General features: G+C 40.0%; 1 protein-coding gene across 3 annotated transcripts in view; it reads left to right on the top strand.

The window, feature by feature from the left end:
* The first annotated feature begins 113 nt into the window (after positions 1–113).
* Positions 114–13,078, top strand: part of AMPD3 (adenosine monophosphate deaminase 3) — a 37,335-nt gene continuing 24,370 nt past the window's right edge. Inside the window, exons 1-6 of one of the 3 annotated variants that reach the window (XM_075502150.1) lie at positions 114–244; positions 3,731–3,956; positions 6,430–6,625; positions 7,100–7,265; positions 9,530–9,749; positions 12,254–12,383. In XM_075502150.1, coding sequence (XP_075358265.1) covers positions 3,736–3,956; positions 6,430–6,625; positions 7,100–7,265; positions 9,530–9,749; positions 12,254–12,383 — 933 coding nt within the window. In that variant the 5' untranslated portion in view covers positions 114–244; positions 3,731–3,735. Of the gene's footprint in view, positions 245–635; positions 832–3,730; positions 3,957–6,429; positions 6,626–7,099; positions 7,266–9,529; positions 9,750–12,253; positions 12,384–13,078 lie in introns of those variants that run through there. The other 2 variants (XM_075502151.1, XM_075502152.1) reach the window with 2 other exon arrangements.

Below are 13,078 nucleotides of genomic sequence, written 5' to 3'. Positions count from 1 at the left end.
ACTTGTGTCTTGAAGCCTCCGAAGCGAAAGGGGTTGCCGCGGCGCGGGGGAGGAAGGCTTCCCTTGGATCCTCCGGCTCCCACTGAGGCCACGGCCCCGCGGGGGAGGCGCCGTCCCTGCCCCCGCCACTCCCGTCGCCGCAGGTGCAGCCGCGGGACGAGCGGCGCCGGACAGTGCCCAGCACGGCTTCCTCCACCCGGGAGAAACAACCTCCGCCGCCCCGAGCGGGAGTCTCCTCAAAGAGGTACGGACAGGGCGCGCGCCCCTCCTCGCCCCGCCCCGTCAGGGCGACCATTAACGGTCCCCCGCGCCATGGCTGGGTAGAGCGGGGCAGCCCCCCTCGCCGCGCCGCACCCGCGGAGCAGGGAGGTGGGGGTTGCCCCTGTTGCTGGCGTTTCGCCCGGCAGGGGGGCTGCACCCCGCGCCCGCTTCCCCCCGCCTCAGCGCCCTCCCTCCGCCTGCTACCGGCCCCACCTGCTGCGGAGCCGCCCCGGGCCGCGGTGCTGCCGCCCAGGGGGCGGCTGGCCGCCCTGGCGGGGCCGGGGGTGCGGCGTGCGGGCTTCTCCGCCCGGGGGCCGCGGCGGCCATAAAGGGCCGGGGAAGGGGCGGCGCGGCACTGCGGTACCGCGGTACTGGGGCGGCCGGCCGGCCGGTGGGTGAATGCGGCAGAGGGGAGCGGCGGCGGCGGCATCTGGCAGGAGCAGCTCCTCCCTCCGCCGCCTCCACCTCCTCCTCCACCGGCTGCTTCTGACAGTCTTTCCAGGCGGCGGGAGCGCCGGTGGCGTGGCCCGGCCCTGCCCTGCCTCAGCATGGCTTTCCCCGGGGCGCTAGGTAAGTCTCGAGGCAGGAGGCAGCGCTGTGCCGGGCTGGCTCGCGGTGGTGGTGACCTTGGCCGCCTTCCCGCCGGGGACGGACCCTGGAGGGCCGTGTCCGGGGCTCCTGCGGCGGGAGCGCCCGCGGGCCGGGCCCCGCGCCGGGCGCTGGCCCACCTGCTCTCGGCGGCAGGATGCGGCTCCCCGCGCTGACCATCCGTGGGGGTTTGGAGGCGGCGGCGGTTGTTGTTGTTTTCGTGGTGTGTGGTCATTACATATTCAAGCCCATTAAATTCCTGATCAATAATGGCTTTTAAAATAATCCTTCCATCATTTTTTATGCAGCATGTTTCAAGAGAAATAGCTTGCTTTTCTTCCACAAAGGTGCAGAACTAAAGAGCAATGGAAGTGGCCTTTCTGTGAGAGATATCTAGGAAAAGAGCATTTGCTGTTTGGCATTCATGCTCCCTCCCCATCCCATTAAGATGTCTAGTTGTCGCTTTCCCAGTTGCTCACCTTGGGTAAAGGACAGCACTTCTATAGAAGGATACTGGATACAAGATCCTCAGCCCTCTTCCAGTTCGGGATGGCACAGCTTGCATGAGTATTGCATGAAGTGCCTCACGACTATTTTAGGTTTATTAAACTCATTTCGGTGACATAAGCTAGCAGTGATGTGGGTGAACCTACCTTTCAAAGTGTTTTGTGCCTTAGTCTCTCATTTGCTTGAGCAGACAACATGACATGAGGTTCTGTAAGAAAGAAAAAACCTTTGGTCTCAGTACAGGATCATACTTGTATCTATACATTCTGACTCTTCACTGTCTTACTGTAATGATTTAAAATACAGTGTGGTTTCTCATGCAGTGTATTTCCTACTGCATTTCTGTTTCTGATCACAATTCTCTAACAAAAAGTTTATTTATACTAGGAAAATGCTCAGCCAGTGATAAACATACAACCAATTGATTTTTCCTGTCCTCATCGGCTAGTGCTGAAAACACTTTAATTGCTGATTTAGCAGCAGAAAAAACATTATTATTCCATGTTTTACTATTATTGCTAGCACTCTTACTGTAGTCAAGTAAATCTAAAGACTGTTCTTGCCTGGCTGAAGTGGCCCAAAAGGCCCTTGTTGCTGGCAGCTGCGTGTATGGCAGTTACTGTTGCTGACAACTGTGTTCATTGAGGTCAGTGGAAAGACTCCCATGACTTCATTGAGGTTTGAAACTGAGAAACCAAATCTAAGTTTGGATGCTTCTAAGACATCGTAGTGCATTGTCATTGAATCATTCAGCTAAACATGTATGTATTTTTATATTTCTTAGGTAGTTATACTTGATTTTACAAAGACTTAATACTAATTGCAAAACAAATACTCTCCAGGCAGAAAACCTGCACAGAGTCAGTTCCACAGTTCTTTAAAACCAGTGACATTTTTCCACTGGGCTGTGAATTGGTTCTTGCAAAATCATGTAGCTGATCACTGAATTGCCGTGTTATTGTCCAATATATCTCTCATCACCTTTTCATACTATATTTGCTTTTAGAATAAAAGCAAAAGTGTTCTCAAAGCAACTGTGAAAACAGGTGGACATTAATTAGAATCTTTTAGGCTGAAAACAACAGGATCACATATCAAAGGGATCACATATCAACATGTGGAACTTGCAGCATGCCTACAGAAACACTGTAAAATGGGGCCCCTGATAAGTTATGCCTGGAGTGATTAAAATCTTCCATGCTTAATGCTGACTTTCAGCATACATTGTTATTTAAATGGATACCATCTTATAAAATACGTTTACATTTTTGTAAGCAAAAATGATTCTGAAATGCCAGTTTTGGACCCAGACTTCACATTCTGGCAGTGCTTGGATCCATTTGTTGTGACATGTTCATTGCTATTTTTAACTTATGTAATAAGAATTTATTCTTATTTGTTACAAACTCCATCATACTGAAGGCATTCAGAAGGCTTTATAGTGCATAATAAATAAAGTTGGTCAGTAGCTTACAAGCACTGTATTTTTTTACAAGCACTGTATCCCCTCCAGAATGCTACCAGAGATGTCTAAATTCACGTTTTGGATTGTATGAGAATGAAATATAAATAAAGCCATGAAACGACAGAAGAAACACTAAAGATGGTATTTTCAGTAGTGCTGCTATAACAAAGTGGAAATATTTTGTGATGAAAGGCTACTTAAATAAAAATTTAAAATATTATTTTTCTAAAAATATGTTTTATATTTAAATGCCAAGTAGAAATTAAAGTCCATATCCTAGCTGCTACCCACATACAATTCAAAAGCAGGATATGAACTACTGAAAAAAAAAAGAAAAAAGAAAAAAAAATCACTGAGTTAACTACACCATATTTGTTCCTATTGTTCCACCATTTTACTTCACAGCAGCTCCATGGCTTTCTTATTTTTGAAAGGATGGGGTGAGGTAGAAATGTGCAACATTCTTTTCTAACTTGCTTGTGGCTCTAAAATCGGTTTGAAGTGCCTGAGCAGGGAAGAAGGTAGGCAACTGAGTGAATGTGATTTCCAAGTTCAGTGCAAGTACATACAGCTAAATGTACATTATATCGCAAATAACAGTTTATCTGATTACGCAAGTAAGTGGAATCTACTGGCAAATCTGTACATACATATCTTAGGAATTTTCATGAGTATACCAAGAAGTTCCTGATCCACAAATTGGCATGGCTCCACAAGTAAAGATGCTCAGTGGATACCTGTGGTTCTTGTGTACTGCATACTAGTTGAAATTCTGCGTAGCTGTTCTACTTTATTCTGGTTTTGCTCTAAGCTCTTAATTTTGATAGGCGTACCACAAAAAAAGCCCAGTCTCTCACATATCTTTATTCTTCTTGTAGTTATAACTTTGTCAACTGTCTTCCTTATTAGCCGAGATGCCCAGACAGTTTCCAAAGCTGAACATCTCTGAGGTTGATGAGCACGTGCGACTTCTAGCAGAGAAGGTATTTGCTAAAGTTCTCCGAGAAGAAGACAGCAAAGATGCCTTGTCACTATTCACTGTGCCCGAAGACTGCCCTATTGGGCAGAAAGAGGCCAAGGAAAGGGAACTGCAGAAGGAACTGGCAGAACAACAGTCTGTGGAAACAGCTAAAAGGTTTGTTCAGTAGTTGCTTTCTTAGTGGAAAATAGTTTTTTTAAATGAGTTTGAGTTAATATTGAAATATCTGGCAAACAACATTCTGCCTCTTGTTACTTCAGGAGAAAGGTCAACAGCAGGTACCAAGGGCACCTGTGTGATGTCCTTCTGTGCTATGCAGAGGGTGTGGGGATGGGTCCTAGGGAGCTTGGATTGGTGAGGTTGTCTCAGCTGTTTCCAGCAATAGCATAGATATTGCTTATGCAAGTTTAACAAACACCATAGCTGGGTAGAAGTGAACATGACCCTAAGACTCTTTAATGTAAAAAGAGTCAGAAAAAGAAACGCTTCCCCCCCAGCCTTTATTCTAGTTTCATTCAGAGAAACGGAAAATTTTAACACAGAGAAAATGACAGTGGTATGATACTTCTTTTAGTCTCTGTAAAAATAGATCAAAGCAAAGACTTGACATTTAACATTAAGAGAGAAGGTGAAAAGTGGTATTGGCATAATGAGGTTATTTGTAGGTTTCCTTAACTCACAGAGATAAAATCTAACCACTATCAGCCATAAAAGGGCACATTTTGAGTTTTCTCAAAAAAAAAAAAAAAAAGTACGGTCCACCTTTGGTTTACCCATGAATCTAATGAAGCCAAACTTGATTTGGTTTATGATTTTCTTCTGTGAGAGAGGTAGCCTTATGCTATCAGGCTGTTCCAGTATCTTAACTTCAGTGGCCTTGCTAGACTATTTCCTAGAGTCATGTGAGCTGAGCAACAGTCTGACACCGAATGGCTTGGATGTGTACAGACTCTTCAAAAAGCAGGCAAACAAGGAAGCCTTTGAAAGTGATAGCTAAACACATGTACCCAGTTAGCTGCAGACAATCAGTTGGGCAATGCTTGGCATCATATTTCTGGAACAGAAGGGAGAAGAGTCAACTTAGTTAAATTAAGGCATGACACACTGATGATACAGGCTGCGACTTTTGGTTTTGAATTGTGCAAGTTCGTTTCCCAGTTGGCATGTTCATAGACATAAACAAGCACAGAAGGGAAAACTAGATGTTTTCATTCAAACAACTAATAAGTTTCACTTTTAATTTGGGAAATTGTCTTATAGAAATACGGTCTCTGAAACTGTACCTCAAGTTTTGTACAAGTTTAACTGTGGGAAGTGGGATATTATACGTATGTTGTTTACATGTGGGAACAGAACAAGTATTTGTCCCTGTCCTACAGGACTGAAGTATACTTCAGGGACAGTTACATGAATAAAACTTCTGTTGTCAGTTGCAGTTGATCCAACACTGCCTTTCAAGAATTTCATACTGATTTCGAAGGTGGCTACAAGTACTTAAGAGAGGATGGACATTGGTCATAGGGTATTAATCGTACCAGCACTGCATGTTCTTATTCTTCAGAATGTCACAGAAGTAATATGCAACTTCCAGAGAGTATTCCAGTATTCCTTTTTCTTTGCTAGTGGTTCTTACTAACATTTTAAGGTTTTGGCATCTAGTTTATAAAACGAGGGAGTATTTCCACAGTGCAAAAGAAAGTGATATCACAGGTAGTTTTACAACATTATATTTATTTATTACATGAATATTTAAAATACATTTAAACTGAGTAAGGAAAATTAAGAGATATTGCAAAACTTCACTTGAGGTATTAAAATTACTTCACTGAAAAATACATCATTCTTTTTTAGCTGGTTTTTCTAAGGTACACATTTATCACAGTTTCGGTGAGAAAGGGCAAAAGTTTTTAAATCTGTGGGGGTTAGCCATTTAGTGCCCTGAGGGGGGGAATGGACTTGCATATCAAAGCCATGCTATGCTGTTGCTCTGATAACCAACATTAGCCTTTTGCTCAAGTCTCATCAAACACTGCCTAAGCAATAACTATGTGCCCATCCTTTTTCTTACAAGTTTAACTGAATTGACTATATGTGAAATTTTGATGCATAATTGTCTGATAACTAAATGAGTTTTTAAATCCTGCATGTTTTGGGAAGAATGAAAAGAGTGTGTAATAGCATGATAACTTATAACAACTTCCTGTATGTAACATTCACTTGTTTCTGTCTGATACTTCATGAATTCTGATGCTGCCAGTCTCCAAGAATCAGCTCCTACTAAAGTAAGCACAGTGATCACATTTTCCTTCTGTGCAGTGACTTGCTGAAACTGAATTTGGAAGAAGTGAAACAAACAAACCTTAGGGCATCTTAGTGATTATAAATAAATTATAGCATATTGTGTTCGTGTGGAGGGTAAGTGCAATTGTTTGTAGCATATATCATGTGAAATGTCAATAGAAAAAAAGCTAAAAGCACAAATATCTTGTGACTGATATTTTTCCCGTGGTATGAGAGATTTAATCTGTAAAATTTCTTAGCGGGTGATGTATTTGCTGTAATCAGTTTTCCTGTGTATTCAACGTTTTATACCATGGCTTATTTTATGCTTTATACCATGAATTTGTAGGAAGAAAAGTTTCAAGATGATTCGATCCCAGTCTTTGTCATTACAAATTCCATCTCAGGAATGGAAAGCACCATCAGCCAATCCTGTTCTGTCTCCTGCAACACCAGTTCTTCCAAGTGCTTTTCTGCCAGTCCAAGTGCCGTATGATGTACCAGAGTTTCAGAGAGTTTCAATTAGTGGGGACTACTGTGCAGGGGTAAGAAACCTTTTTTTTTTCCCCTTTCTGTATTGGGGGGTGGGGGTGGGGAATCCCAAACCACAAGCAGCTAATGTGTATAAAGTGTGAAATGCCAGTATATTATGGCTCTCTGCAATAAACTGTAAATTGCTGTGTGAACACATTGATTTGTAAAACAGTTAAAGTCAAGGTCAGGTCGTTTTATACTTTTTATCATAAAAAATAAATCAAAGGGATAAAAACATAGTCAGGCACTAAATAAATGGGTAATATATGGTAGGAGAAAAAAATTTGTCTGTGTGTGTTTTGCACATTGTATTTGGACTCTACGTCTGTCACTGGCTTCCTGAGACCTTGGGTAAGATCCTTATGGTCAAGCCACATACACTTACATTTCTGGAAATTCAGTCTCCTTGTTACCAGCGTGGATTCAGTTTGTTGTTAAAACTGCTGTTTTATTTTTGTCAGTATTTATCCAGGCTTTCGTTTTAGGTTACAGTTGATGATTATGAACAAGCTGCCAAGAGCCTGGTGAAAGCTCTTCTCATTCGAGAAAAGTATTCACGTCTTGCCTACCATCGCTTCCCAAGAACAACATCTCAGTATTTGTGTAGCATGCAAGATGAAAAATGGAAGGTTGAAGATGAAGTGTATCCAGGTGAATATCTTTGTTCTTCTTTTTAAAATATACAATTAAACCCATGCACTGCTGTAGTAAAGGTAAGTTGGATTTTTGTGATGATCTCTTCTGAGTGTCTTTGCTTCAGTAATTTATTCTGTTAGTAAGTGATGGAGAATCACTGACAGACCTAAGATATGAATCCCGTGTCTAATTTGAAACTTTGAAGCTGTCAAAAGCTAAAAAAACATACTAGATGCTCATTGATTATTTTTTGTTTTGCAGCAAATGGGATGGTAAGTAGTACACTTGCGTTCCTCCAGGAAAAAAGATATATGTGTATGGTTTAAAGCGAAAAGTCATTCCTCCTGATCTTGGCATGCTGAAATAAACAGGATTATGAGCTCATCTACATTGTAAATTGAAGAACGATACAGACATACCAGTTAGCAAGCCCCAAGTCAGTAATTTCACAGGCATGGTATGCTTACCAGGTCAAGACTGGAAGCTGTATAGTCATGTTTGTTGGGCATTCTGCCTGGGTTAATAGACTCTGATCTCTCAACAAGGCTTAATAGGTTGAACATATTCCCCACTATATATGTCACAAATGATATTTGTCACTTAGGTGGGTTGTGTCTTGAACGCTTTGCTTGTGTGTTAAACTTTGCACTGCTAGTTTTTGGATTAGCGTGTGAGGAGCAACCTTTGGTCTGTACAGATGTGCCACTGTAGATGTGTCCATATTGTTGGCAATGTATTCTCAGCCATACAGTGACATTTCAAATCAATTGCCCTCTAGCTCAGTGGTTGAAAGAGGGTGAACTAACATGTTTTGAAGTATTTGTTTTACAGGAAGAGTGTAAAGAGGACAGTATACTGAATATTCAAGACAGAAAAGATATTTTGGAACAGCTGCCAGGGAGATATTTCCAAGCTATTATTAGGTTAATAGCTTTTTTTACAGTTATTATTTTAAACTTATGACATAAACAATAAAATCTCATTACACAATGTCTTAATTAGCACAAGTTTGAGCTGGATAGTTATGAATATTAGAGATAAGAATGGTATCAGTTTATAACATACATTCAGGTGCTCTAGGTGAATAAAAGGACTGGTTAATTACTTTTCTGTTTTGGCTTAACTGAACAGGTAAAAGAAGAAATCTCAGTGGTAAGACTGAGCCTAAGAATGTAGTTCAGCTGACATAAAATAAGTGTCTCAATTACATTTATGCTAGTTGCATTAGTGAGATAGTAAAAGAAGCGATGAACATTCACTAGCATGAGTGATAATGTTTGAGTGTTCACATAAGCTGAATCTCCCAGAATTATGTGTGTTTACCTGATTCTCAGAAAAAAAAAAATTGTAATTTTGTAAAGGGATTACAAAACTGTACTGAACAAATCCCAACTGTGCTTCTGGTACTTTGTGATTTCGGTCATGATCAGAAGGCCAAGGGGAAAACTAGAGTTGTGTGGTACTATCTCTGGCTTCTGCACTTCTTGGTTCTATTCAAAAGCAATTAAACATAAAAATAAGGAGTTTTATTTAAAACAAACAAACAAAAACCACAAATGAAAAAACCCCGATCAAAACACAACAAAACCAACCACTGCCTTGGTGAGAGTGAGAAGCATTGAGTCTTAAATTATTTCCTGCTCTACCATGAGTGAAGTACATTCACTAATGGTGTAGAGAAAGAAGAAACAGTCCTAGTATGTACGCAGTAGTCTAGGTCATTGGATTGTGGGAAGGGCAGAGGTGAAGAAGTAAGGCACAGCCTGTTCTTTTCTGACTGATGTTTCAATATGAGAACAGCTGCATTACCGTGTGCTTAAATACAAACTTCCAAAATTACTACAGTGAGTCAGAAGTTGAAAAGAAAATAATGAAGGTGGGTATGAATTCAACAACTGTTTTATTGTTCAAAAATCTCAACTGTACTTTCAACCATCCTAATTCAAATACTTCTCGAAACTTATTTTGAAACTTGTGCCATCATACATTGATAAAGAATACTATTAAATCTATTTATACATTGGTTCAGAGAACTGTAATAATGTATAATATTTGAGTTAAGGTAGGCACTTAGCTTAGAGAGGGACTGCAATTAAAGTCTGTCAGAATAAAGCTGTGTTGTATCAACAGATCTTTTATAGTAACTGAAAATGTGATTTTAATGAAAGCATTAAGATCTGTTAGAAATGAAGCATTATAGAAGCAGAAAGTCCTTTTTATAATTATTTTGCCTTTTCTGTAAGTTATTTCTTCTAAATGTAATGTAAATTTATTTCCAGATTTCCATTCACCCCCAGAAGAAAATGAAGATCCTTACAATCTTGATGATGCTCCAGACAATTTGGATTATGTTATCAAGATAAAAGGTGGCATTCCCTTTGTTTATGATAACAAAGAAATGATGGAACTCAATGAGCCGCGGAGTCTGCCATATCCTGACCTGGAGACCTATACCCTTGACCTGAGCCATGTTCTTGCTCTACTTGCAGATGGTCCAACGTATGTTTCTCTTTTTTCCTTCTCTGCCCCTTCAGGCTACTGGTTACCTTTAGTTTTATACTTCTCACTTTTGTGGTATTTAATTCCTCAAGGTACTCATTCTACAGTAATGTTTTGTTTTGCCCTTCTCAAGCATTAATGCATCACGGAAAGACTTAAAAGGAAAAAAACCCCAACACATATGGCTGTATTTAATTTCTTTAGTTTCTTTGCATCAACCATGGCAAAATGAGAAGCAGTTAACAGAAAAGCAAGAAATTGGCCAAATGTTCCCGTTCAAGTAAAATCTGACTCAAACTTCTTGAGGCATGGTAACTGAAACTTGAACCTCACCTTTCTTATTTTGTTTTGGCTTATACTGAATTTGAGGTTTTTGAACAGTTGTCTGGAATTCCTTCATGTCTGTTCTACTCTGCATGAAGAGAAACCCTGCATACATAGAGCATACAGAACAGCTCAGCAACATAAATATTCAGTCTGATTTGTTTCAGATATGAAGTAACTGCTCATGTGCTGCAAAACTGATCCACACATAAACAATCAAAATAGGTCTGAAATCTCCCAGAACCATCAAACTCCTGGGAAATCTCTAAAAACCAGAAATATAACAACTCTAGTACAGTCACTGACACACTCATGACAAAGCAATGTCGTTGCCCAGTGCATAAAGAAAACATGTGCATCCAGTTTTTAAGTTTATTTCCCAGCTGAGGACTGGAAACATCAAGGTTTCTCATGGCCTCAACACCAGGAAAGGAAAAGAATCCACCCTAGGATGGAACAAAGCAGGAACCGGGACTGTTCTTCCAAAAGATTTGCCCTGCCTGCCAGCACTGCATTCCTACTCCTTCTGCCTTTAAGAGATCATCACTGACAACATGACAAGTTAGTCACACCTGATGCATTCTTTCCCCTTTGAGTCTGTGTCTGACACCTGCAGCATAATCTGTCTGCCTTGCGCATTGATAGTGGCAAAGCAGATGGGCTGAACAGAACTGTCCCATTCCCTAAGCGCTTTTTCAAGAGCAAAAGCCTATGCTTCCACCAGCATTATCAGCACTCCTGCTCCAAATCAAAGCTAGCTTGAGTATGCTTGTTTACAGTATGCAGTGGGTAAATGCATTTCCAGTTTCAGTATGTTATAGTCCAGGAGACAGATGTTGAGAAGATAAAGGACAAGGAGGAAAAACTTGAAACAAAAGTCATGCTGAAGACCCTTCTTTTTGCAGCTTTTGTTAACAGTCTTTATCAGGAAGCCATAAGTAAGAATGGCCTTGATAGGACATGTTAGAACACTCAGCACCTTTATGAATGTGGGAGCAATCATCTGCTCCTTTCACGTCTTCAGATTAAGCTTTTGCAGGCTGATTTGCACTCCCTGATAAATACACACAAGCCAAAAGAAAGAAGTCTTTTCGCTATCCTGTTGCATAAGCTCTTCATATGGTATTGTTTCCCTGTTTGCAGCAAGTGCTTTTCTGTCATGTCTATCACACATGGGGCTGCTTGGAGATCAAGAACCCATTGTTCTTTAATCTTTGCTGTTCTTAAACTGGTGAAATCTCACCCTTACTCCTCAGTCTTCCGGTCTCTTGAATTAGCATAACCCAACAAAGACTTCCTGCAGCAGGCAAATGGGTCTTGATCAGTATCAGATGCAATGAGACTGTGTTTGAACCAGACATTCAAATCCATAATGGGATTTGTGTCCCATTGAGGAGAGATTGTCAACAATAAAGCAGAAAAAAGAAGGCTATTACACTAATAGTGCTACAAAAATATTGTAGATTCAGTAAGAATTGACAGATGGTGAAGAGAAAAACCATGTCATTGGTTAAAAATAGAATGAGAAACATAACAGAAGATGAAAGTGAAGACAGAGGAATAGGCAAGCAGGACAAAAAAAGCATGATTTTTCTAAGAAGAGCAAAAGAAGTTATTTTGGTAAAAAAAGTATTTCTACACAATATATGTGTTTTTAAGGCATAAAAATGAAAGTATATTGCATCTTATCTTGACTTCTTATATTCACATTGAAAAAGCAAATAAACTTTGGGAAAATATTTTAAAATTATTTCCATAGTGAGTAAGTCCGGATTACAGGTTGTTTCTGTCATATATGAGGTCATCTGCTGTGTTGGAGGTATAGTTTCAGAGTAGTGGCAATGGACATCACATTTTATTATAGGTTTTATGCTTTCTCTGGTCATCATTACTAAAATAACTGCAGTTTATGCACAGATATAGTGATAACAATACTTGGACAACTTAAAGGACATAACATGGTTATGTAGAGTTCTGTTTGAGGTTTCACTAATAACTTTGGTCTGAAATCATATTGGATATTGAGTTATATATTTGTTAACCAGTAGGATAAGAAGAATGGATTTGTCTTGGTCTTCATTTAAAAAAAATGTTTTTACTGTGAAAACTTTCAAGTTCTTTCTGAAATTGAAATACAAATAGTTTTGTGTTACAGTTAATTTTTGTGTTTTCTTTTACAGAAAAACATATTGTCATCGGAGGCTTAACTTTTTAGAATCTAAATTTAGTTTACATGAGATGTTAAATGAAATGTCAGAATTTAAAGAACTAAAGAGTAATCCCCATCGAGACTTTTATAATGTGAGAAAGGTAAGTGTGAAAAGGATTAAAGGCATGACATGATTTTTAGTACAAGTACCAGCAATTTTGCTTTTCTTGTGTGAGGTGTAGATGATCCGCATGAAGCAGTGTGTGCATACCACTCAGTTGAATTGTGTTATTTTAAGAATATTAACATTTTTCTACATGGGAACACTCCAGGACAATTAACTTGAATGTAAGTGGGTTAAATGGATTATGCTAAACTCATCTGTCTACTTATTCAGAATCAAAGGGGCTTAATTGTATGTAGATTGCTTTAAAGGAGTGAAACAGAGTTAATCAAATGAAGCTCACTTGGATTGTGAATAAAAATATCCGCATGGAGGTTTAATTCATTTTAGTTAATTCATTTAAAGACAGTCAAGTGCATTTTCCTGCTTTCATGTAGGTAAGTCATACTACACTGTAGTAGGAACAGCAGTATAGATTTTGGGTGAAAACTTCATTTCATACTGAAAATAGGTGTTTAAATACATGTCAGAAGAAAACCTCCCACAGAAACTGAACTGAGGGTTTATGCTGCCATCGGTATCTGGTAAAAAATGTCTGTGAAATATTAAGTAAAAAGATTGTTATTTGAGTTATATACTTGGCTGCCTCTGAGATACGCTGGGATGTAATTAGGAGACAAGGTAGGGAATCGAGGAGCTGATTTCATTTCCTGACATTCACATGCAAGAGAG

This window comes from Mycteria americana, chromosome 5 (assembly GCF_035582795.1).
Source record: "Mycteria americana isolate JAX WOST 10 ecotype Jacksonville Zoo and Gardens chromosome 5, USCA_MyAme_1.0, whole genome shotgun sequence".
Lineage (NCBI taxonomy): Eukaryota > Metazoa > Chordata > Aves > Ciconiiformes > Ciconiidae > Mycteria > Mycteria americana.
This window is presented reverse-complemented; position numbering and strand designations above follow the sequence as displayed.